At 40.5% G+C, this 26,920-nt stretch overlaps 1 protein-coding gene across 1 annotated transcript; it reads left to right on the top strand. All coding sequences in view use genetic code 11, as the record gives it.

Moving 5' to 3' along the window:
• Positions 1-99: 99 nt before the first annotated feature.
• On the top strand, positions 100-25,848 carry EGR_08687 (B-cell receptor-associated protein; the record flags this gene model as incomplete). Its single annotated transcript, XM_024497936.1, has 20 exons — positions 100-151; positions 1,779-1,832; positions 1,861-1,917; positions 2,680-2,806; positions 2,859-3,110; positions 3,510-3,661; positions 5,561-5,934; positions 7,519-7,720; positions 7,767-7,848; positions 11,903-12,160; positions 16,081-16,254; positions 16,657-16,807; positions 16,991-17,337; positions 17,813-17,948; positions 19,291-19,388; positions 19,464-19,564; positions 19,630-19,786; positions 24,555-24,723; positions 25,545-25,712; positions 25,798-25,848. The coding sequence occupies 20 exons, from the start codon at positions 100-102 to the stop codon at positions 25,846-25,848; spliced, it is 3,162 nt and encodes a 1,053-aa protein (XP_024347661.1).
• Between the last annotated feature and the right edge of the window lie 1,072 nt (positions 25,849-26,920).

Raw genomic sequence — 26,920 nt, 5'->3', positions numbered from 1 at the left:
TGGCTCACATGATGGTCTGCACATTCTCCCGTCTCCTCAAAATAGTTTTTAAACAGGGCAAAACACAAAACCCAGTGGAAATGAGATGACCCATTAGTGATGTTGTGGTCATATATCTTCTCTCTTACACGTAAATTTGCTGACTGGAGCGGTTGGTCTGTAGGCGTCGCCCTTACAGTAGCAACTACGTTGCGATGGCCAACGAGGGAAATTGACCAAGCGGAGCGTCGAGGACGCCACTTAAAGGGGAACAGCGGCTATGCAATGCATTGATTGTTTACCTTTTCGCTTTGGTTTCAAGGATAGGTGAGGCTCCGCTTCCTTACTTACCTTTCGAACAGTACGGCATTTTGGTTATGCCAGTAGCCAGCCTCAGTTCTTCTGTAGGTCTGTTTTTACACATTCTGCTTAAGTATTATGGCCTATTCCATCTTCAGAGAAGTTTCAAATCGATTCTTGATGCGACCCGATTTTTTATGTTCTTATATATCATTTTCAAAATGAGTCTTTCAAACAGCAAATAGCTATTTGTAGCAAAATTGCACATTGCTAAAACATCTTGACATGAGCACTTATGGAGTAACACTTCTAACAATACAAGCAGAAATATCCAGGGCCTTAAATGTTGATCAAGTGCAACCTATCAACTACTAATGAAGTGATTCATGCTGCCAAAGGTTGTGCATTAAAAGCGATTTTCTAGCATAGGATACACTTAAGTCGTCGCATCCAAAGTAGTGGCAGCATTGACAGTTGAACGTAATGGTGAATATATTCAAAGTTTTCTTACATTTGGCAACTGCTTTAATGACAATCCAATCAACTTTGTCCGACAAATTTTATTCCATCAAGTTGGCAATGGAGTTTCACTAGTATTTTTATTTTTCGCTGTGCGTATAATATTTCTAAGTATTGGGACTAGACAATAAAGAGGATCCTTTAAGAAATCAGCCAAATGTGTGTAAAAACTTGTAAAGATTGCGTATGCGAAATATTTATAAATGAAAATATTTCTCAAAGTGGTGCGAACTTGTTGCAGGGTACGGGGGCGTCGATATAGCCGCGTGATGAATAGAGCTCCAGAACACATCCACGTGATTAGGTTCATATTTAAGTCTAATTCTACAAGAAGCATTGGGAAAAAAAATAGAAGAAAAAAATAAAAGAAGCAAATGACCGCCACTTTCTCCGCAAATAAGCCTTTCGGAATATTCCACAGTAATCAAATTCCTCCTTTAGTTATGAAGTAAGTTAGTGAATTAAAGGGTCCCTAACTGAAATGGTGTCAAAATTTTGTGTAAATTAAAATATTGTACCCAAGTTTCGTGTTAGCAGCCATAAAATGATTGTGTCGAGCAAAACAAATTGCAAAAATTAATCAAGAAAAAACCGTTAAATCAATTAAAAAGTGTTTTTTTTCTACTGTCTGCACTCCATTTGTTTATATGAACATCATTCCTAACCCCATGACGTCTTTTCAACCCACATTCTAATTGCTGCGTAGGATATATTAGCAATAATCAATAGTAAGTCATTTAAATCATGCTAATGTCTAGCTTAATTGTTTGCAAATTCTCAAATCTGGTCAAACTGCTTGTGACTTGTCGCTTTGTCACTCCCACCCTTTAATGATGAAAATTTTTTGCTGCACACATAGTTATTCTAGCATTAATTACACCTCACGAAAGGCGAATTTCCTTTGCTTATGACGGTTTCGTGAAATTTTTTAAAGCCTACCACAAAGATACACTGTAAGAATTCTAACGCTTTGCTTTCAGAACCATATAATATGTCCCAGCTGGAGGAACTAGTGCATGAAATCTGCAAGTTGTGTCTGTACTTTAACATCCCTGAATTTAGCTTTTACTGTTGATAAACTATCCAACAAGATTAACGAAGAAAGAGAGCGAATTAAAAGTGAGTTGCATTCTTACTCATATCTTGTACTGCAGCACACTCAGTTAGTTTTGAATTAGTGGGAACTTGCACGCCTTATTTCGTGCAAAGACCTTTAGGGTTTATATCATACTGACAATGAGTAACGATGAATTTTACTACTGGCAAAGTAGAGAATGACATTTTATTAACGAATGCGATTAGAAAACGCTTTGGTTTTTGTTGATACGGAGAGTTAAGCGATTTCTAGAGATTCTATAATATTAGATTGTGAATTTGTGTTTAAGCCATAGTCTTATTTAAAATAGTTAGGAGCTATTTCTGTAAAAGAACTAAGTAGCTATTTTCTAAATCTAGTTTTGCCCTGGATGTTTGCCCTTATAGCCTGATTAGATTAAAATTTGTGTGCTAACAAAGTTTCGCCTTGTGATATTTATAACTGGTTTATGTGTTGCTTCAAGGGGCGCAAGTAGGTATTTACAAAAGCTTCCTTATACCAAACGTTTTTCATGCAGTGTCTTAGTATTAGAAATGTGGTTCCGTACTGACCTTAAAAATTAATTTTTAATGTACATATAAGCAGGTAAGTCTTTTTTCAGCCTTAGGACAAATAATAAAGTTAGCTTAAATGTTTCTTTTTAAAACTAAGGCATTTCTTTTAGAAAAGTCAGAGTTTGGTTATGTTTTAAAACTAGATTGTATTAGTATTAGTCTTGAGCACTTTATTTTAGGTAAAGCTCACTAACCTAAAGATGAATCATAAATATCAAAATGATCTTGCAGATTTTAAAGTGCGCCAACAAGAACTCATCAAACAAAACAACGAGATCCAACAAAGCAATGATCAACTCCAAGCTGACATTGAGCGCCTAGAAAAAACAATTTACCGTGAAATGCAACAAACAGAACAGTAAGTTGATCTCATACCTTTTTGCCAATTTCTTTCTCCTTTTGCCATATAGACTGTCAAAAGCCAACGAACTTGTCGAACAGCGCATCCAATCGTTAAATAAGACACTTGCAGAAATCGACAAAGCCGGTGAAAAGATGAGAAGTGAGAAAAACATCCTGTTGGAGGAGTATCGCGACCGTATAAACAGCTACGAAAATTACATTCAAAAAAATGGTATTTTAAGAAACTTCGTCGAAAATTGGCGATGCCAGGTGAAACGCAATAAAGAGTTGGTCACGTTTCCAGCGGTGATCGTAAACCTGTAAGTGTAATGGATTGCACAACAGGGCTTAGGCTAAGCCTTGAAGACGTTGCGTCATAAAATTTTTGAAACATGCCTACCAAGTAGCAATGAGCACCTATTCTTTAGCTAAGCAAAGCTGGAAAGAAGTCTAGTATTCTGCACTATGTGAAACGAATATCAAGTCATCGATGTTGGGGAGACCAGGAACACTTGCGTAATCAAAACAAAAATCATAAAGACAGTTGATTCCACCACCAATGGATTGAGAGTCATCAAATCCCAAAAGTAACTTAATTTTAAATACTCGACGTGTTAAGAGACCGATAGGAGAGTTTGTAACACCATTATGAAGTTTCCATACTGAGAGCTTAGAGAAATTTCTCATGCTAATTAAAAAACAGTTGTTGTTTACTGCAGGGCCGCACATTTAGAAAAATTCTATTCTTGCAACATAACCGGACAGTTGGAAGCTCTTGTCAGCAGCCGAGAGGCGCAAGGCGATACTTTGTTAGATGATCCTGTCCACGTGGTTACGAAAAATCATACTCAAGTGTCACCAGCTTCAAAGAGTACGTTCCTATCTGGCTACTGCATTCATGCGTGCATGATCAACCTCTGGTTGGTTAAATTGGCACCGATTTGTGCTTTGCAATTTTGCTACTCTTAGTCTAATGAAAATTAAAAAATCCTTGCCTTGTATTATCCACACTTCAACAGAATGCAAAATTCCCTGTGATATTACAATGTGTTTCATAACTTTTGCATCAAGTCCAAATTGCTACTGAACCCTCCATACTTGTGTAGGGTTGACCTTGCCTCCATTTATTATGAAAGCAAGTCTCTTCTGCTGCTGTGTGATATGCTCACAAGTAATAATGATCTTTTGTTGAAATTTTCCATGATTTGACGATACGTTTCTTTTTAATCAAAACTTGGTGCTTTTCTTGATTCTTTGATTCTTTTCTTCGATTCTGAGATCCCGTATCTACGACTACCAGTGGAGAATCCGCCACATCCATATGCTCGTGTTATAATCAAAAACTCATTTGTTGTGCCTGTCTTAGCAATCCACATCTCATGTTTGTCTTCTCACGCTGTGTAAATTGTTGTATAAAGCCAAGCCTATCCAAAATGAGTGCCGAGAAGGGATTGAAAAGTTGCTGAACAAAAATAATTTTCTGAAAGAATACGTTTTAAGTTACATTACACGAATGTTTCATTCCAACTTTTCCGACAAAAGATCAACTGTACTAAACAAGTGGTTTATAACACACTTCAATTTACTTTTTGTAGTTAAAATTACTTACTGGATGGGTTCATAGATAAAAGTGATCAAAGGTCATAAATAGCCTACGAGGGCACTCTATTGTAAATGCATGTTAGTCAGACTAATTTAAATGGAGGTGTTTCAGTTGTCATAAAGCCTTTGAAATTGCGGCTCACACACGCTTTAAGTGGTTATGCCATGTTAAAAACCCAGTTTAGTTTAATAATTTAATTTAGCCCTATACCAGGACTGGGTGGGTCCAGGTTACTCCAGTCCCTGGAAAATTGGTAGACGTTGCATGCGTGTACTTAGCCCGGCTTCTGATAAACTATCACGATGGGCGTATGCTAAAAACCTCACCCATTGCTCACTAGAATGAGTCAAGGACGAGAAAATCACCCTCTGCATTGACTTTTAGCAGCGTTTTTCTATCCCCCAAAGAATAGCCCCTGTGTTTAAACGTTTGGGTTAATCACGTATCACCGTAAACTCGACATATTGCTTACTCTTGCAATTTGGGTTGCCAAGTCTATTCGTCGCTATTTTTCTTGCATTTGAAGACACCGCGTCAGAACAGGTGGCTGAACCCATGGTTGAAGTAGAAGGTGATCAGCAGATGTGTTGAAATTCTGCCCACACACTTTGTTGACGCACATTCCCATTGTTCGTTCGCTTGCAGTTCCGGCCATTCTTATCATTTCAATAAATTTTGCGGTTTTCCTAAAGTTTACATCCCTACGAGGGCAATTTAAGCTTACGCGCCCAATTTTTGTTGCGTTCTTTTTTTCAACCTCGAGATATTGGCGGTCTGTAAACCTGATTAAATGGTTGCATCCGCTCAAGCAGAACCGGGGAGGGAGTATCTCGATCTAGAAATTGAAACGTATGTTTTTTAATTTGTAATTTTGCTTCAAACAAAAAGCAGTCAACTTCAAGTTATAACGAACGGAAAAAACCCATTGAAAAAAATCACGAGAATGTTTCTCAGGTGTAACGAAACCGATGAGCTATTCAAGGATCCAATCATATGATTGGTTCATCCTCTGGAATTAGTAACCACGCAGCCCAAATGCTATTGACTGGCGAAGAGTAGCTAGCACACTCAACTCTCATTGGCTATCAAAACAGCACACACGCACGCGCTGCCACCTTGAGTATAAAGAATACACCGGGCACCGCATTTTAAGCTTGATAATGTCAGCGTGTTGTCGTTACTGGCTAAATGCTACGAGGAATCGGAAACAAAAGATTCCTCTGCCAAGGAACGACACTGTCATCAACGGCACCAACGCGAATTCAGTTAATACCATCAATGAACCTACCGATGCCACGAATGCAGTTGAGAATAACGGCAACCAAGCCAATGCCCTGCCCCCAGTGACCAGTCAACCAGGCGACCGAGACCCGGTGCGAATGATGGTTATCGCTCTGCCCGGACCCGGACATACAGTCTTCAAGAGCAGAAGTTGCCCTCCTCTCGATGTGACCAATGAAATTGAGGCCTTGGATACAGTTTCAACAGTGACCGATAACAGCGATTTTGCGTGGATGGACGCCAGAAATCGTGACCTACGGGTAAATTCTGAGGATAGCTGTGACGAAAGCTCTGGAAGCTGAGAGGTTGAGTCCCGTTTTCCCCTTTTTATCAACTCTTTTCTACCTACCCATCATCTGGCTGACTGGTTGTATGTCTCTATCTGTATTTTTATTGTTATTTATATGTAGGAAGAAAGAATTCATTGCATTTTGAATTATAATCTGAACTCTTGCCTCCATTTGGATGACCTTTTTTTCTACTCCCCACTTTGCGTCGTGTAGTTTAAGGCGGATTTACATCACACCAACATGACGCAATCGCAGGTACCTGCAAACAGTATACCTACCCATGTTTAATGCACCTATGGCACGTGGCCTCGGCGAGGCAATGGGTTGACGAAAGGCACCAGGATTGACCAGTCTTTAGCGGCGTTCTATGAAGACATGGGATAATGGCACTTCAATTTCAAGTGGAAATGGAAAATGAGATCGGGAAGGTGCCACCTACTAGATTCGTGCAAAGTTACAAAGCAGATTTGAGGTGACAATCTAAAGGTGATGGTTAGATGGCCAAATAAGCCAATATTTTCTTACCATTACATCCCAGTCGATGAAGGTTTTGTTTTGGTTTCCAAGAATGGTTTTCAATAATAGTTTTCAAGAATTTTAGTTTTCAAGAAAAGCAATGCGAAGGGGAGTGAGCCACATTATGGGACCTGGTTTCAAGGATTCCCATAGCTAAAATTTAAGAAAAAAATTGAGGAAATAAAAAATCAACAAGGTTTTAAAAAAAGTAAGGAGTTTTAATGCACCCACGCATTGCCTCCTCAAAATTGCTAAAGGTTACCAGCTGAATATGCAAATCCATGGCATTGGGTCAAGTAGATTAAGCGTGGTTTGGCTTCATTCCAGGCGAAACAGGCAGGGTAAGCCCAAATAACAAGTTCATTTTTTCAATCATCACAAAACGATAATGACTTCTTAATTCTTGGCGAATGTCAAGGCCCAGTTAGGAGGAAATCATGTTTACTTAAAAAGCATGATAAACTTAAACAAGGGTGTATAGGTTAATAAGAGCAGTCAATAACCATTTTATTTTATTCTCATAAAAACAAATCTTGGAAAAATTCGGCTATTCGTCGGATTATGCTGAAATACTTTAACTATTTGTTCAATTTTTGATTTTGATGGTGACCATCTGAGGCTACACTATTCCACCTTTGTTGGGGACATGACCTTTGGACTATGCCAGTAGGTCTCAAGGCCTCTTGTTCTGCCAGAGCATTATGACTACTTTCCACTTCAGGGAAGTCTCAGAACGTAGTAATATGCCTTGGCTTATCGGTGCTGATAATTGTATTATTACAGCAGAATGGATTCATATTTAGAGCAAGTAAAGCATCACAATTGTTAAAAATCATAAGAAATACTTTGTTTCGACATTATTGTAGATGGCAAATGTTTTGGTCAATTACATTCCTCTCCCAGCCATGCAATTAAAATTCGCAGCCTAATCTAACACATTTTGATAAGAATGTACGAGACATTTTGTGGAAATAACTTGCAAATATTTAAGTCGTCTGTAATTGTTTAAAGCGTTCATTACTATGTCATTTTTATGAGTTGCGAAGACTAGCCAATCATTGGGTCAGGACTGTATTAATGGATCCGCTTCAGCTTCCTCTTATTTCAAAGTATGAATGGGAGTACAAGAACGATATCAATCAAAGAATGAGGGTGCCTGATAAACTATCAGTTGCATCCTCCCTTCCGGATCTAGGTTTTACTGACTCGACATTGAAAGAAGTCCACTATCCTGACCAAAGTTAGATTTAAAATAACTCTTCCGAAGGTTTGGTTATTTATTGTAGGTCTCTGTAAAGCTGAGCATCCTGAAAATACGCCTGGTTATAGTCCAGATCTTCTTATTGATGGTGCAGCGCGAACTATCCCGTAAGTATCAAGCATTGAGTCTCCTATAATTAATCCCTAACAGAAATATCGCCTTATTCGTGTCTCAATGCTTTTCCACAATCTCTAATTCTACAAGATATTTTGCTTTTCTATTTCTTGTATCCATGACTTGCTTTTTCAATTTTCTGTTTTGGTTTGTTCCGATAGTTTGTCTTTGTGCAATGTGTACAAATGCTGTGGTTTTGGTATATATGCTGTATTTTTACCCATGGTATTTGCCACATTTTATGTGCCTGTAATTTGCATCTTGAGAATATGTTGTTTATTTTGTCTGTTATCTTATTTATGTCGTTTTACTTCCGTTTTCCCTTCTTTCGCTGTAATCAAGTGTTCGTATGTAGCTTGTGTAACCTAGTCACATGTAACTCTGCCTGGACAGATTGCTTATTTCAAGATAACTTCGGTGAATTTCAGTTTTAACCACTGATTTTATTCGATACACGATTATTTGCAACCGTAGTCGTTTCTGAACCTTTCTTACAACCTGAATTATAATGTCATTATTTTCGTAATTGCTAAGTTGGATATACTTATAAGGATTTGAGGCCATTTTTGCCTAACCCCATATTGCTCTACAAAAAATCACCCAACCAGGTAGCACTTTATTTGGACCAATTTGTTTAATAATATCTAGTATCTTTGGATCTGTGATGGCCTGAAAATGACTGTTTTAGTGTTTAATTGAATATCTTTTCCTCTACGTATGCTCCCACTGCCCCAACTCGCAGAACCTCCAATTCTATTTTAATGGCAGAATTTGTTTAAACAGATTTTTACGTTTTGGCCTTATTAGCTCACTTGCTTATTTAGCTCCATTTGCGTTTATTTGAAATAATTTTGTTTGCACTTAGAGTGCAGGAAAAAGGTGTGTCCTAGACACACCTTTGGGGTGTACCCACCTATGACGATTGGAATCTCAGTCAGTCAACGATTGAGTGAAAGGTACTCTGATCAACACTTTTATCTGGAATCTGGTCTGCCATTAAGCGTGCTCTGGACCTACTGTGGAGTTAGTTCCTGTCATTTAACCGGAAATTGCTTCCTCTATTGAAATTGAAACTTGTATTTGACCGATTTCTAGTCATTGTGGACTAAATTTCTCCTTGCCGCCTCCAATGAATACCGTGAATTTGGACTGCCTCCGTGACAAGAATGACAGTGGCAGTGATGATTCCAATAGATGGACTTTATTCGTCCCATTTCCTGTTCACGAAACCCATTGTTGAGGTTAACTTTTAGAGGTTTCGTAGGCTTGGAGATATACGCCAGTTACTGTGTTTTGTCTTTTTTTCATTGCCACTTTGATACCACCCAACTTCTTATCCGTGTTATGGTCAATTCCCTTTACTTTTGAGAGGTTTCATATTGTTAAAAGTTTACCAATTTTACGTCAATGTCGAACGGACAGTTTTAATAGGTCAAACCCAGGCCTCGTTCAATTACTCTATACAGAACGAACTTGGGGTTGGAATACTTGTCATATGTTGGCATGTTTTGAGTGTCTGTAAGCTTGGTCGTCCTCAGCAGACATTCCTCTCATCATGCGGATTTTCAGATGACTTAGTGCACTGCCATTACTATGGTGTGAGTTACCCATTGAGGCTTTACAAGCCCTTCACTCGTCTTTGGTTTTATGATACCTTGAAGCTTAAAGACTGAAGAGCAATGCGACGTTTTGCTTTAGAGCTACACACTGCCGTCATTCCTCGTTTCCCCTTTGGCCCGATCTCGGTACCACTCTTAGCTGTCGTCAATCTCTTGCAACATGGAGAAATGCTTTTTCTTCTAACGTTATCCCTAGTTTAATGCTCTTATGTGAACAGTATGCGCGGTTCTTCTATAAGTATTTACAACTCGCTCGATACTGGCGTTGCACCAGATCGTGAAAGTGTACTGGCTTCCATACACTTGATGTGGGTTTCCTAGTCTTTCTTTTGTGAGTCTGCAAAGCACTTTTCCTTTGTAAAGCCCTCACACACTCGAAGCATTAATGAAAACCATCATATTTTTAGCAAGAGGTAAGCGGAGTTGGGCGTACCTTACCAATGCAGTATTTGAATTCCAAATTAATGAGGGTCTTTGTAATAGGGTTAAATAATGGCAGGAAAATTCTTAAAGTATTTTAGCCACTGAAATTTCCACCATTATGATCCACACCCCTTTTCCAATGAGACGCAAGCTTGCCTCAAATTTTGCTGCATTTTAGGTAAGGCGTTTGGCTCTAGAAGTCAAAGTGGGCCTTGCTTTAGCGACCTCCGTCCCTCTCTCTCTCTTGGTTTTACTTCTCATGTCATTCCCTGACGCAAATCCGATGATAATACTCCTTCTTTTGACAAAAAACATGCGGGAAATACAGATGACGTGGAGAAACATAGTCTCTTTTCCATCATAAAGCGTAAATGCTCTCATGAATAATTTAAATTAAGTCATTGCAGAAAGTCACACCGAGTGCCCCACCATCTTTTTTGATCGCCTGATCTGGTATAATACGGGTTGGTAAGGTAATACTAGAGATGCGTACGGTGTTGATTAGTAGACTACCTTGAAGTTTCAGTTATCCTACTGATGTCAAGAGGCCAACTTGACAATTTGAGCTGAAGACATGTTTACCTTTTGCTGTTTTGTTGCACTTCTGCAGGCGTGCCTAGGACATATCCTGCAGTCCGCACGCTTGGCATCTGCACGTGATGCTCACCGTGCCACTTGTTTTTATGCTCTTGCCAATTTTTGGTTTATTTGTTTTGCTTTGTGATTAAGTCTGTTAGCTCATTTCACCTTCTTGCTTATTGAGAAACGGTGATTCTCCCGAAATGCATATGATATCACCTTTCCAATCGGTGGTCTCTGATGTAGTTACGCATTTCCATTCGTGAGTGGATTTGCGTTACATCCGGGGGCTAGTTCCTTGTTGCCTTTGGCAATCTCCATCGATTACCCGTCTATTTACTTAACTGCTCATACTCATTACTTGACATCTTAATAGTCTCCTCTGAAGTGTCAGTAGGAGTTGTTGTTGTTGTTATTCCCGGTGCTATATCTGAAGATAGCATTGATCATATAAATTGGGAGGTGGCTTTGTCAAGAACTTGCGTAGAAGAACTGAGAGATTAGTAGCAGAACCACGTTCCCTCATCGCGGTAGTCGAATCGCTGGGCGCTGTGAACGTATCATTCTACTACGTAGCTTTCGCCTTGATCGTCATCTTCAGCGCTCCCTGTGATTATTCTTCTGTGGTGGATTATCACCTGTCTTCCAGGGTAGGAATTAAGGTGCTGTGGTAGTAAATTGGCATCATCATTCTCTAAGGCCATTCGATAAACGGCATGGTTTTAAGTAGCTTCGTGAAATGGCAATAGCTACTCACTTCCCCTTGCCACTACTTCTCCATTCTGCTCAGTTCGCAATTACCACCAGAGAGTTTTATATGATTGTTGCCTCCGCCTCTTCTACATTCACACAATCGACCCGATTCCACTAACCCTTTTGATCTGACTACCCACCGATTCAGCCATTTACGGCATGTGTGCTGTTCTACGTCATTCGAATAGATCCGCTTATTACCTCCATTGTAGCACTCGCATGGCTCAGTGTGAGGGTAGCCTGCTTAAAGGCCTGGGCGGCTACTTGCGGAGCCCCTCACTACCAGCCTGGAGACCGACCAGTCGAAGCAAACATCATTCTGCTACGTGTTACTGCAAATTTTTTGCAGAGGCACTTATATGCGCTTATGTGTGGCATGTGTGTGTGTGTGACCCTTTCCTCCAAGACTGTTTATTCTGTTGTCCTGCTCACCTTCTTTTAATGGCATAATGGTCATTTCATATCCATTTTCCTATTCGATTCTTGCATCACTGACGGAACTGTTTATATCTGATCTATGCCATATCCTGCGGTATCGTTCATTCCCTCTGCTGTGATGATAATGCTACCAATATTTACGTTACTAGGCAATATACTCCTTCAAAAGGCTAACTTTCGCAGGATTTGTGGGTCTACTGATGCTCAATAATAAGTAGTATTCCTCATCTATCAGTTCAACCCAAGTTACGGCAACAGCCAACGCCACAGCCTCCGCTACCATTCAGGTTGCGCATAGCAACAGTGGAAATCATCGCAGTGTGAGTGAACGACTCCGCACGGCGGAGTCGAGGCTAAGTCACCTGGAAGCCTACGTCAGTCGGCTGTCCTCCCGTCTGCGGACGATGGAGCAACAGCAGGCGCTCCTTGGTGGATTGATTACTATCTACTTCGGGCTGAGGGTCGTGCGCTTTCTGGTGGCGGCATTGTTCAAGTAGATCGTATGGTTGTGCGACTGGTCCCTTTGGTCGCCAATTTGTGTTGTTTCTGTGACGTGAGTGCAGTGGTTCATGTTTTTGCTATTTCTCAATCTGCTTTCATTTTGGATGTAATCGTTTTGCTTACCTCCCTACAAATATTCCAGTTAATCAGTCCAAAATCTTTCCATATGGCAACCCACTTTTGGTATTTTGTCCTTCCATCTAGCCATTAATTACTTCATCTGTTCTTCATTCGTCTATTCTTGTTCTATTCATCCATTCCTCAATTGTCCATCCCCTTCTGATCTACTTGACTGTATCTCTGTTCCTTTCATTCATCTTTCACTTGTTCTAATAGATCTCCGAATTTTCCACTTCTGTCTATTCCTAGTCTACTCACCTACCCGTATTTTCATTCCTTTGTTTATTCATATTACATCTGTTTATCACTTGACTAATTTGTTTCGGATCTGTTCACTCATTCGGGATTTTTTATTCACTGAATCCGAATAAGTTTGTCCCTGATCCACCCGTTTTTAATTCGGTAGTCTTCCATTTTGAATCTATCCGTTTGCTCAATCGCTTATGCCTTCTGTTTAACTCATTTCCGTAGCTTTCTCATTCGTCCATCCACTGATCCACTTATCTATTCCTTGTCCCTCAATTCACCCGTCACTCATTCGTTTATTCCCCCATTTCCGATCCCTATACCCATCGCAGCTTTGATTTGGCCTTCTGTTTGAATCGCATCCATCCTCAGATCCGTCTCCCCACTTCTTTGGAGCACATTCACCCCTGCTCATCCCCTCCCCTCATCCTAATCTGTCGCCTCACCGTCCGCTCTTCCCTCCATCCCCTATCACTTCTTTCATTCCGGATCCGTTAAACCCTTTTGTTTCCTGTATCCACCCCCGCAGGGATCTCGCATTTCGAACCGCTCGTCAACCAGTTTTAGCCTACGGCATTTGTTCATTTGACTGGCAAATTTTTGACGACTATCCACGCATCTCATGCTTCTCGCTTGGTTCTTTGTCAATGCTTACTGTCGATTCTGATTTGTCATTTGATATGACGGAACCCATGTAGGACAACTCACTGCTTTTCTTCTCCTGCCTGTTTTGACAGTTTTGACAAGAAATTTATCATGTTTCCATTGCTTTAATTTTCCCCCTATTTGCATGAACTCAAGTTGACCTGATCATTTGATCGGTGGACTTTCGTGTGGCATAGTCATGGTCTTTTCTTGAAGTCAGTTATGCTTTCACCGAATTCGAATGACTTTCTCTGACGGAAGTGATTGTTAAATCATTTGTCCTTGCATAATTAAGCCCCACAGCCTTGGGCCCTCATCTCGGGTCTGTCCCTCGCCCGGTAAGCAGCCAGTCTGTTTGCTTGACCGAACACAAGTTGAGCTCGCCCCCTAGAAGGAGTCTCCCAATTCACATTCATTCATTAACGAGCCAAATCCTCGCCTCACCAGGCACACCTCGCTTGTTCGTTAGTTCTTCGAACAACAATGCGCCGTTAGTTGGTTAGCCCTAATCTCTACCGGCCTAGCAAAAATATTTATTGGCTGAAAAGGAATCTCAAAAAGTGATAGCTGTCAACCACTTGGCGAATTCATACTTTCAAGTTCGTTGGATCCTCGTGACCTTTTCCCAGACAGCAAAACGTGGAACTACCCGCTTCTTGTCATGCCTCAGCTAGCATGCTTACCACCCCTAGGGTCTCAGGTGAAAAGCGGTCGCCATATCCCACACATTCTGCTATTCTATTGTGGCGGTAATGCTTGCTCCACCGAACTGGCCAACCCCACTAATTGTTACCTGAATTTGGAAGTAATTATTCTTGTACCATAAAAAATTCCGCGTCTACTTTGTTGTTTAAACTACACCTATCTGCGCGTTAGGCACGATTTGGTGCAACCGCCACATTTACATGCCCTGATTTACCTTTCTTAATAAATTGTTAAATTTTCATTTAAATCTACTCCGCCTCCCTTCCATTTCAGAGCTGTACCCGAACCATCACCACCTCCTCGCACCCCACTCGCCTCATGCAATCTACCGCAGAAATAGTGAACAGATTTCCACTGTACAAATTCTCTTTATCTCCTCGTATCTCCACAAAGATTTATCAACGGGAAAAAATGAATAGATATACGAGTCTTTCTCTTTTTTTCCCCCCCTCCCTACCTGACGTGCTTGCATTCACCTTGACCTAACGCTTCGCCGCTCATCTAAATCGTTCATTGCGCACCTGCTAACAACAATCCGGCCAAATTGGATGCATTTCTAACCCACTTATTTGGAATTACGCCTAGTGTAGTCATTTGGAGGTGCGTGTGTCACTGTGGTGTGCTAGGCTGGTACGTTGCGAACATTCAAGATGGAGGAAGAGGGGCGTACCGTCTTGGGCAGGGATGCGTTTCTGATTTACGGGCCGCGGGGTGGACGATATGCGTCATTGAGTTGGTTCACCTCAGATTATCGTGACAGTATTGCAGTGATTCTTTAGCCTAGTGGGGGTTTGATTCAGTAGAATTTCTAATCGGAGTATGGTGCATTCTTCACTTTGTTTGGAATAGCGGCCTACTTAAGCACGACTTCAGTAGTGTGGAGGTGTTCATTTAATGCGCTCATATTGGCAAGCATTCACTCTGTCACCGTGGTACAATGATCCATAATTTGCGGTGTTAAAGTGGTTTTCAGCTATTTTCCAGGCGGATGTTGAACCACCGAGCATATTTGATTTGATCTCGTTCAAATGTGGAATCTGTTTTTTTTTCCACTTCGTCGATTTTTTCAAATCCTTCGACACCAGTAGAGGTAAAACCACAGCAATGGATTTGAGTGACAATGAAGGGAAGTGCTGTTTAAGAAAGACACCAAATACTAGTATTCTCAGGAAGATCACACTTCTTACACTGAATAGATGAATTAGGCGAAATGTATCTAGGGCAGTATTCAAAAGCCTAAGTCCAGCTCCTCGCGTCATCACTGCGGTTGTGGTGAGCTACATTAACCACGAAGGAGGATTGTTATTAACGGGCATGCAAAGTAGCTGGAATGTTACAGATCTGGCTGAAGGGTGAAGTTGTGATCCACGAGAACATTATAGCCCACGTGGTTAAGTAAAATATCAACTTGGTACATGTTCCCCTTCTTTTGAGCGTCGTCTTTGATACTTCGCCTGGTCAATCTTTGGCATCAGCTGTCAGAACGTAGTTGGTGCTTTAAAAAATAATCACCAAGCTTCTTATTTGTGGTGGTTGCTGATGCAACACGGCAATTTCAGTGCCTCCTAGCTTTCAGAGTGAGGGGGGGGGGCGTGAGCGGGCGGAGAAGAGTACTGGCTTTGTACCAGTCAGGGCTGGACGGTACTCCATAACGAGGGCGTACTTCATGCCACTGCATGACCATAGGAGGACAATGCCAATTAAAGTCGTTTCATTTGTTAATTGTCTTCATGAGGAAAGCGAGACTGGAGTAATTTCCGAGCGAATACGTCATTTTTGCCCTTGTGTTGGAAGTCTTTGCAGACTTAGCCATCTGCAGTCGATGGTCATCCTCTGCCATCCGAAACTATGGCAACATTCATAAAATCTAATTGTCCTTTTATATCGGGTTCGCTTGCTGGTGTTATCAGTATGGCTTTCCGAGTCCTTGCCAAATTCGTGGCATGAGTGACGTAGTCGTGTAGGCATTTAAGCAACTCGCTCTTTGTTTCGCTCATGCCCTGGGAGAAATTTTTCTAAAGTAGGCGTATTTCCATATGGTTAAATTAACGTTGAGGAAAATTTTGCTAAAGCTAATCAAAATAATGTTAATTAATGGGATTATTAACCAATTTTATCAAAAGACAACAAGTTGCATATGACCTGGGCCTAAATAACTAACCCAGGCAATCAGCTCTCCCATTAATTGTTTTTTAGATCAATGCCCTTTACATCTACTCGTCTGCCAACAGCTCTATCTTCGGACGATTTAGCTAAACGTGACAAATTCCGGAAAAGCTTGAAGCTTGCTTTCTCTCTCTTAGGGGTTATTGCGGTAGTAATTTTGGCCGTTGGAATTTATGTGTTAGTTGATCCTGGCCGCTACAATTAGTATGTTTTTAATCTATTAAAATTTACTTAAAATCGTATAAGCACAATCATAATGTATTACCTTCAGGTTTTCAATGACTTCCTTAACGTTTTCCCTGATCAATCATTGAATTTAACCTGTGTAAAAGCATTTGAATGGACTAAAATAAACTATGGAACAGGTGCGTAAATCAAACGACATGAAATTTAAGCAATATTGTCGCCTATACATCACTTTCGTGGAGTTTAGCTGTCCTCCTTCCTGTGGGAAAACCCACAATGAGAAGTTGTACCATATCCTGAATAGTATTTTACAGTGGGCGCACATTGTGATCAACACAGTCCATTGTCAAAATAATTCTTGGTAAAATATCTTTTGTACTGTTAACTATTAAGTAACATTTGTTTCTTCCAATTTTTTAGTTCTTTAGTGATATTTGGTTATGTTCTAATCTCACTGGCCATCGCCTGCTTCATCACATCTGTAATAACAGGAAATCTCCTTCTTCGCCTTATTCGTGCTATTTCGGAGACAAAGGTCTATCGGCCCAAATCTGCTGACGCCCTGCAAGCTGTGAGTAATCGTTGTCAGGCGAATGCCATCGTCAAAAATTAGCAAAATTTAGCCTATTAAATTGTCAACGCTCTAAGCCTCAGCAAAGGCTGGATGGCGACTTGTGGGCAATTTAATCACATTCCATAATAAATGGGCGTTTTTTCTATGATGAAACAATCAGTAAAATTGACTCATTTCTAGAAACCGTATCCACGCCAACCCAAAGACGGAGTCAGACATCAACGTGGTGTAGTAAGAATCTCGGATCATCAGACTCGTCCTCAACCACAAGCAAATCGTCAAGAGTTAAGACGTGAAGATAGTGGTAACAGGGTTATCCCTAACGCCGAAGGCAACTCAGGGCCACACCCGATTCCAAGCGCTCCGCCAGCTGGCGTCAGCATTGGTGCGGGGAGGAACAATAATAATAATGAGGAGGAGGAGAGGTGTGAAAAAATGATTCCACCACCACCAGACTTGGAAATACCTCCACCATTTGCGCCGCCACCGTCGTATCCACCACCGGCATATGAGGACGTCGCACAGCCGTAGTCGATGGTTGTCAAGTTTACCCATTCAGATGAGTGAAATGGACCTGTGACAATGCTTTCATTGAAGCAACGACTTCTTTATTTCATTCATTTTCTCAGTTCTCGTATGTTTTTGTGTTTTCCTGTCCTTGACTACCATTTTGTTACGGTAAGTAAGTGATGGTTTTCATTGTTTGAAATAAAAGCCGAAGATACATAAAAAATGTTACTAATGTGGACTACCAAGACCTTGCATTCAAAAACCTATAAACTCTTCAGCCGACTTTTGTTGGCGATAATCACAGCCAGAATTGCACAGATTTAGCTTGACAACCAAGAACGCCTGCAGGGCCTTTTCAAGGTAGGTGTTACGATAGCAAATTAGACATTTCTCCTCCCCCCCCCCCCCCACCTCCGGCTTTGGATCCTTGAATCGAGAAGATTGAACAAAAGAGGGCAGCTTGCATTTGAATACTACGGGGAAGATTTGCAGACTATCATTAGTTTGTGAGGAGCCAGAAATCGACGCCTCCTTGGGGAACGGCGACGAGACAGTTTGTCTACCTAGCAGTATGAATGATAAGAACTTGCGTGGTTGCCAAAGTGGCGTAGCCCTAGCTGGAACCATGGTACGCTCTTCCCAGTTTAATACTATGCCTAACAAGCGTCTTTTGCCATTTTGTATTCTAGTTGTTGATAACGCAAAGAAGGTGTGTACAAATGTTTTTCGGGTTGCAGAAAGGATTTTCTGCCGTTTCTAGTAGACCATTTAAAATAAACAGACACTTGTTTTAGGTGATGAAAATATCGCTGTTGCTTTAGAGCGCTGGTGGATAAAAGAGGTGCATTTTGAAAAATTCAAATCACTTATAAACCCACATGAAAATATGATCCCAATAATTGTATATAATGTAGTTCTGCGAGCTTGGATTAGAACTGTTGAGGTTCTGAGGCAGTGATAGAAGGATGTACTGGGACTTTTGAGGCTAAAGCTGGAGCCAAAAACTAAATCTGAGGCTGTTGATCCGCTTTTTAGAGATTGGTGTGTTCTAAAATGCGAATGGTCCGTCGTAGTTGCTAATAATACAACAAATTCGGCCACCACCCACTTAAGACCGTTAAACTCAGAGAAAGGGGACAGCTTGTATTTGAGTAGTAGGAGCAAGGTTTGCAAATTTTCTGAGTTTTTGATAAGTTAGAGTCCGTCTCCGCCCTGGAGACTAATGATATCCGTCCAGTCAAGAGTTCAATGTGAACTGAAAACTTGTCATCTATGGGAATAATCAACCTGTGTCTTGTAATAGCAACGAGAAAAAGATTCATTAGTAGCTTATAGGTTGGTCTGGAAAGTCTAGACTTATCTAGAGATCCATGCCACAGTGGAAAAATACAACATATTAAGGTAGAAGCTCCTGCGTGGTTAAACATAGTTGAAAAGTTTATCAAACTTTTACGCTGATTGTCAATGCACCCAAAATTTTTACATGAAAGGTACAATAAAACACAAAAATCGTAGCAACTAATTAAAAAACACCGTCAAATCGCTACTCTGGTAAAATTCTGCACCATTTTTTATGATTGCACAGATGTCAAATTTTTTGGAAGATAAAATAAGCAACATTAAAAAATTTCAAGATATTGCTATTGTACGTTTTAGTTGTTTATTGACGTTTTGAGACTGGCTGAATTATGTAGGGTACGTGTACTCATTTGTATATATACGCTTTATTTGCCAGCATATTTCAAACATAGTTTGTCGTGTGAGGTTGTGTTTGTTTTCCGGGGGTACGTCCTTTTCTGTCACGATCTGGTGCATTTTCTATAAGCTCATTCTCCTTCACAAAGTATATTCTCTGCGTTTTCGAAATACTACCGTATATAATCTGGGGCTTTAGCTTTCTATTAGGTTTGTGATTCCATCAACTGTATTTTCATGTGCAGATGTTTAGCCGCACTTTTTCGTATTTGCAGTCAAAAATGTCAATCCTTTGGACAATCACTGCGGCTTGTCTGTACACCGAGGCAGCTGTCATTACGCTCCTTCTGATGCCCTTCATTTCCTCCAGAATGTATTGCATGTCGAGCGTAAATAGCCCCTATTTTATTCGCTTCTTTGTCTTAATCTTTTGGTGTTTTTATTTTAGATGGAATGCTGTTTTTAAGTCTCGCATAGTCGGCAGGCTTTCTTCGTATGCCTCTTTTTACTTCAATGGATGCTTGCTTATTCTTGGTTTGATGGTCTTCGGTACGCAACCGTTTATTCGTTGGTTGAACAATTGTTTTCACACTAACGACTCCATTTATTTTTAGAGGCTGTGAGACAAGTTAGATATCAAAACCATGTCTACCAAGAACTGAAGTCCGATCCAAGCATCTTCAAACCTGAAACGGAGTCAGTTTATCTCATGAAACTCTTCAGGGCTCAACGGAATCTCTATATTTCGGGATTTTGTCTCTTCTTGTGGTTGTGAGTTCAACGTTCTTAGTATCTTCCAGCATCACGTTCTAAGATTCTGCTATGATTACACAGCAGTTGAGATAGTTCTATTGTATACGTTCCATTGTTTTCTGAAAAGTAGACTATAGCACTCGATACTCACTTTAAAATAAAGCGCTTACTTCGTTCATTTTTCTCCAACTATGCACTTTTAGTTAATTTCTTAGAATTTAATCCTCTTTTGATCAAACTGTTGGACCGTTTCTGTATTCGTTTAAATCCACCTTGGCGTTAGTTGCGAGAGGAGTAGGTGGACAAAATCGTTCAAAGAAAGATCTTCAATCGCCGTCACTTGTGGTCTTCATACCTCTTTGGTGTTGCAGTTCAGGTGAATCTATGGTGTTCGATTTATTCGCTCTGCTTCTTATCCATTCACTATCTTTAATATTTTTTGGTTGTGAGTTTCTCTTCGGTTTGGGTGCGGTTGATGTTTACTTGGATTTGTCAATATTTTCCTTGAATTCTTCCATCAGTGTCGCCTAGGTCGCCAATGCAAAATTGAGATTGCTGATTGTTTAAATTGACTCCGATTTCTTAATTGCGGGTTACAAGCTTCTTAGAAATTTTGGAACAACTACTGATAATCAAAGGGGTTATTATTTAAAGGGCCCTGGCCTCAAACCGTCGATTAGCGTGCTCTACTCTGTGCTGTACATTCATCGGCCAATTGCGCACGTGAATCACTGTAAATATGCTTCTTAATTCTCTCATGCTCCTTCCTGCACCTGCCTGGTAGTCCAACGACCATATTGCTTACTCTATTGAACTCATGGCTGTCATGGATCATATTCAGCTTTCCCGAAGCCTCTCCAACAGCAGTCATTTATCGGTTTTAAATCACTAAGAAACTTCCTCGTTCACTGCGATCGCATAAAATGTTGACCTTTTTATACGGTTTCTGTGTTTTTGGTGGCATTTTACCTGTGTTCGTAAATAATCACAGCTTCAGACTTGTAAGTGTGTCTGCCACTTTCTCCATTAAAGCTTCTTCTGACCCAGATCATTGAGGGACTCACGGTACTGAGCATTTAAGTTGCTGTCTATACACACCCTCTTATCGCCAAATAATTCAGTTTCTATTCGTTCGTTGACGTTTTGATTCACTGCCTGCACTACGCGAACGAAATTGCATCCAAAGTGTTGTGAAAAGCGCAAATATTGTCGGTTGAAAAGGCACACCCACGGTACCTTGTTGATCAGTTCATCCTTGTGCCATTATTTATCATATCTGTTTATGGGTAGTGTTGCTGCAATAAAATGGCGCATAAAAAGGCCGGTATGTTTCATTGATGTTCTTAAATCCACTTTCCAACGATCTACTTGATTGTTAATATGTTTCCATCAACTCTACTTCTGTATTGTACCAATTTCTGTCTCTCATTCACTCAATTGTTACCCACCCCGATTTCATTCATCCACCCGCTTGATGGACTCGTTGACGGTAGATGCGAATGTTACAATACCAGACCTTACCATTGGTTAAACCTCGATTTCGAGTGGTACTTTTAGCCTTGACGACCGAACCTAGCTATTTGGATGAAGAGGGGTGTGAAATTTGTTTATTTCGCAGTCTCAATGACATTGAAAACAATGAATATCGGCACATGCACAGGCGCAGAGGCCGAAATGGCCCAGTTCTCGCCTTGGAGTTAGGTCATTTGCCATTCACGACCCGCCCTAATACTTGGTTATTTGTCATTCGGGTTACTTTTTAAAAGTGCGTTTTATAACATCTCAGAAGTAATCGGATAAATTCGTGCACTTTTTTGTGGCACAGTTTAAGTACCATTGCCAAAATAACACGAGTTTACTGTCGGTTCCACTTTTATATTCCCTTTTGGTACAAGAAGAGGCTCTGATTACCTCCGCTTTTACTTCAGTGTCATTTCCAAAGTGTCTAGTCTATTTCATTTGTGGTCATGTGGCTGCCTAGCGCCGAGAAGGCGGAATGAACATTTGGTTAAACAACACGAGAGAAATGCGGCAGGCGGAGATGAGGAGGAATCTTTTATCCTAAAGTGCAAATTTTCTCACGGAAAGGTTTTGCTCTAGAAGGTGTGACATCTCGCAGCACTTTTGACTGTCTCACTGCTGTCAACTGTTTTTGTGAAATTTTTTTTTCCGCACCTTGTATGTCAAATTTTTGCCTTTTTGAGGTGACTTATTGCGTCTCCAGTTTATCAGGCACTTTACCGGCCGTAGTCCTTTGCGATAAAGTGGGGCTCTAGAAAAATGAGGTAGTGGGTGAATTGTTCGGAGATGACAATTATTGGATTCGTTCTGTTTATTGTTGAACTATACAGAATTTTGTATCACAAATCAGTCAATTAGCAAACGATTTTTCTCAATGGTGCGTTTGTATAATGGTCATGGTAGTCTTCGAAGTTTTTTATTATCTAATAAAGAAAGGTATGTGGTATACTGTTCTGCTACCAGCTCTCCTCAATTGTTTTTCAATAATTCTACTGGAAGCTTCCATAGCTCCCAGCCCCAGTGCAACTCATTTCGCGAAGCACGCAAACTTAGATCACATCCACGGGGTTCAGTCGGCATTTTAGAATGAGATTTCATCATTTCAAGAAAGCGATGAAGAACCCACTAATGAGTACCGTTTAATTGATGCGTATCAATGCCAATCCATCCATTGCAGCAAGCTGCAATGAAAACTGCCCGAGCCTTTTGGTCACCTAATATTTGATGTCCATTCCTCTATCTTCGAAATGTCCTGTCTCCTTTCTTGAGTTCATCTCGTGCAGCTTAATTCCTTTTATCCCAGGATGGCAAGTAACCTTCTCTCTTTGTGTTAATTTTTAGCCAACTTTTAACAATTTTGCGTTATTCATCTTTGTTGGGTTAAAAATGATGATTCATTTGTTTGAGGGGAAATCAACATTCCGGAAACACTTGTCTGCTGTCAGACAAGTAGAATATGGAGCCACAAATTCACAATTTTAGGCGTCGTCTTTGGCCCTCCCAATTGCTACACTAACCATTTCCGGGTGCATTGAAATCATTCACTCACCCACCCTTGGGAAGATGGTACGGAGTGGCATGATATTTGTTTGCTTAGCTGTAAAAAGGTTTCGGCTTTCAATTTGCAGCAGTGGTGGTGCCACTTGCCCTCTTTGGGGAGCGATTTGTACTGAGGGGAAAGGTGGGAGCTGGGAGGCATAAATTTAGGGGCTGGATGACTGCAAACGCATTAGCAGTTGATTGAGTAGCAGTAGAGCTGCAACAAAGTGTAAAAGAGTTTTTTAAAAGGCTTTTGAATTGTGTATGCAAATTTCTAATGCTTTAGAACTCAGATTTTGTCGGTAAGGACTGCATTTCTTAAACACTTCATTTGACCTCTCGGCCACGTCTTACATGACTAGCCAGAGACGTTTTTACCTCCGTGACCTTTCTGATATGACATGACTCGACCGTACCTCTAGTCTTGCAGCTCTTTTGTATCATAATAATGTGAGGATCGGTGGTCCAAGGCCTTGAAAATATTAACATATGAAATGTACAAGGATCAGCCTCCGGCTTTACGCCTCCTCTCCCCACTGCAGGTTACTTGGTAGATGCGAGGTCACATCGAATTTCACACTTGGGTGTGGATAGCCAACACTTTTAATGGAAAGTGATTGTCCTCTTGAGTGGATGCAAGCTCATCATTCCATCGTATCATCATTGTTGTTCATTTTACAGTACACCGGCTGTGAGCATATTTGATTTTTAGGATTGGGAACTCGTCCGCTCATCCTATCCAAAAAGTATCCTCATTGTGATTTTGGTTCATTATCTTGGTTTTGAAACGGTTGCGGAGGTCTGTTCTTTTACATTACTTTAAGAATGTTGAAGTTGTTTTGTTGCGAACATTTGAGGATCTTTTAATAGGTGTCGTCAAAAACTGATGTCATTTTCCAAATCTGTTGGTATGTGTAAGTACTGGGGTAGCCAAGTGCCTATGTACTCTTACCTGTAAATTTCGTTACTTCAATCATGATGTCTTATTTCTTGACATGGTTTCGGGAACTAGGAGATCTCGACGGTTCATCACGAATTTTTCGTTTATTGTTTCAGTAGTTTGCGACTTATGTGCTTTCCATGCATTGTCTTTTACGATTTATTGTTGGAAACGCAACCAACTTGCTGTCGATATACAGAGACATAGTGAAGTGGGCATGCGGAAGGCAGTAGCTGGATGTATCTAAACCTTTATTCTTCAGTAGCATTGTGGTTAAGCCTTCGATGGTTCTGTGACCGATGCACAGAGTCGAAGATATTGAACTAAGGGGTCTTCTTTCAAAACTGGAAGACTTGTCATTTAAATTTTTGGAAGTGAAGGTTGGTTTGAAATTTGGCTCTCAAGACCAGAAGAGGTTTTTTTGTCCGCGAGGGGTTATAACCCCGATTTTGGAAACATAAATCACTGGCCGTAAAATAAAAGTCGTTTCGTAAAAATGTGCGGCTTTAGAATTAAGCTTTTGCATATGGAACAATGGTAGAAGCCATGTAGACGGGCACACAGGTAGGCGAACAGGCGCGTTTAGTTCGATAGTGCTCAAGAGAAATTTAGGTGGACATAGAAGGCCGGATGGAAAGTAGGATTGACCTAGGAACAAGGGGAGAGAAGGATGGAAGAAAATTAGACGAAAAGATACGGCAGTTAGTTGATCATTCAGACGAAACAACGAGTGGATGGGTGTATCGGTCGTAAATGCCTCATCACACCCCTATTTCTTCTTTTCAGCGTCTTCAAGCGTTTGGTGACCTTGATTGCTGATCACGCGCGTGTCACGGCGGCAGGTGAGGCGTCGTTGGCGCAGGCTAAGTCAGCGACGGAGGCGGCACAGCGATTGTTGACAAGCACGGACGGGGATCGGGATGATACCTCAGAGGCGAGTCACTGTTATCCTTTCGTATCACTGGACGCTTCTTGCAAATTCTCTTGTTTGAAGTCAATGCACCTATCTACACATTCAACAGGCATCCATTCATCCCAGATTCTTTCATCCGTATTAAATTTATTATAAAATCTTTAGAATAATTTGTTCAGTCTAACTGCATTCGTTTTTGACTAGTCCTTGTTTACCGTTTATTCTTCTGCTTCGATTTTCGAATTCCTAGTCGTGCTTACAAAGAGTTCCACATTTGGATAACACTTTATTTCAAAAGCAATGGAATTGCTCCTGTCTTTTGTTGTGAGAAGATTTCCCCCTTTGTATTTATAGAACTGGGATATGGATCCTGAACAATAATAATACCCATCCTTTTCGTCTTGAATAACCACTTTCATCTACCTTCGCGAACCACTCCCGGAGTTGCAGTTGACTGAATGTCCCATGTGCTTTCTATCCGCCCCTTCTGATCACAAAATCCAACTTGTGATAGAATGCTATTTTCTTCCCTTTTGAGGCATTTTATGTATAGGAGTTTTACTACTGCTTCCACTTGATAGACGAAACTTTGACTGATAAAATCAAGTGGCCACAACATATGACCAATTACTTTTCTTTCTCTTTTGAATATTTTGTCTTGAAGATATTGTTACTAACCTTCAAAATTTTTACAGATTTCTAATAAGCAACACTTCCTATTTACCGTTTCTGCCTCTATTCGATGGCTGGAAACCTGAGAGGCCATGGGCAAACCCCAGAAAGTCTTTTACGGAGCTGAATAGTGCATTACTATTTTGTCTAGAATGAACCAGGAGCTTGTGAAATATGCTTTTTTCCCACAGCACGAAAGTGATGCCCTTCGTGACGAAATTGATGCTCTAAAGGCCAAACTGGACACCGAGGTGACCGCTCGTAAATACGCTGAGACGCAAATGGAGGCCATTAAAAAGCAAGCCGAACAGGTATCAAAGGAGTACGATCGCGTTTCTGCTGAATGTCAACAACTTCAGGTAATGAAGCGTGAATAATTCTAATGTTGCTTCTTTCCCTCCTCCCCCTTCTTCTTAACAAGTTAATTTGGCATGCTTTTTTTAGAAAGAACTGGCTGCAGTGATTGGCGATGATAGGGACAAGAAGAAGGATTAGGTTCGGCTTTGAAGTGTTTTAGTTTCACTGTTAATTGCTACTATTCTTCTTCGCTTTTGTTAAGAAAGAACTCTTCCCGTACACGAATTCTCATCAAATTTGTTAAATTTTGCTGAATTACTCCCTTTTTTCCGAAACTGTGAGAAATCCGACTAGTTACAGGGATTATGGAAGTGCGTGTGTCCACTGATCGGGCAGCAAACCATTGGTCGAAAACAGAAGCGAATGGAAAAAAGGCTTTATTAAATCATTGTAGAAATTAAGGAAAAGGGGATAAATAATGGTGAAATGAAGCTTTTAAAGTAAGAACGATGTTTTTCTCTATTTTGCTAGCCTGGTGTATTTGAACTAAAGGAAAAAAAGTGAAGTTTTAGAAGTCTGTTATAGATTGTCCAAATGTGATTGGTCTGCCATTCAGCCAATGGCTGCTTGACAGCGTGGATTCCGTGTTTCAGTGACTAACCTGTGCTCTGATCTACTTCCTCCAACTATTTCAAATTTTGCGTCGAGTTCGATTAGTCTCCGAACTAAAAAATGTGACAAATCTTGCTAGAGCAATGTGCTAAAAGTATTCCGTTTCTTAGCCTTTTCCATTCATTATTCGTTAATTTAGAATCCTGGAAGTATTTAATAGGGGACTTACTTTTCATAGTGAGTGCTTGTTTGTGTAAAATAAGTAGCTTTCAAAACTAAATAGGCCCTAATCTCAGATGTATGCTTAGTACTTTATCAAAATAAACATAATTTCACTTTTGCAAATGATTTTTAATTGCTCTTTCTTAAAATAAACTTGGCGCTGAAATATGCTACAACTTGCTACTACTTTTGATCTGTGTGCTTACAAAGAGGGCAAGGGAATGGGGTGGGATAGTTTCGTTTGTAAAACTGTAAAAACGGCTTTTCTTCCCCCCTTTTACAATCCTTACCTTTATGACTTTATCTGCGACCCACCCCTCGGTTTATCTCTAAATCTCTCGATCACTTGAGTGTACACTGTGATTCCGAGTTATCCTGAAATGCACAATATGGATTAGTTTCTTTCAAATTTCGACTGTAGATTGCTTCGTCTTGA

This window comes from Echinococcus granulosus (assembly GCF_000524195.1).
Source record: "Echinococcus granulosus chromosome Unknown EG_S00115, whole genome shotgun sequence".
Taxonomy (NCBI): Eukaryota; Metazoa; Platyhelminthes; class Cestoda; order Cyclophyllidea; family Taeniidae; genus Echinococcus; species Echinococcus granulosus.
Note: the sequence above shows the minus strand (reverse complement) of the source record. Positions and strands in the feature narration are given on the sequence as shown.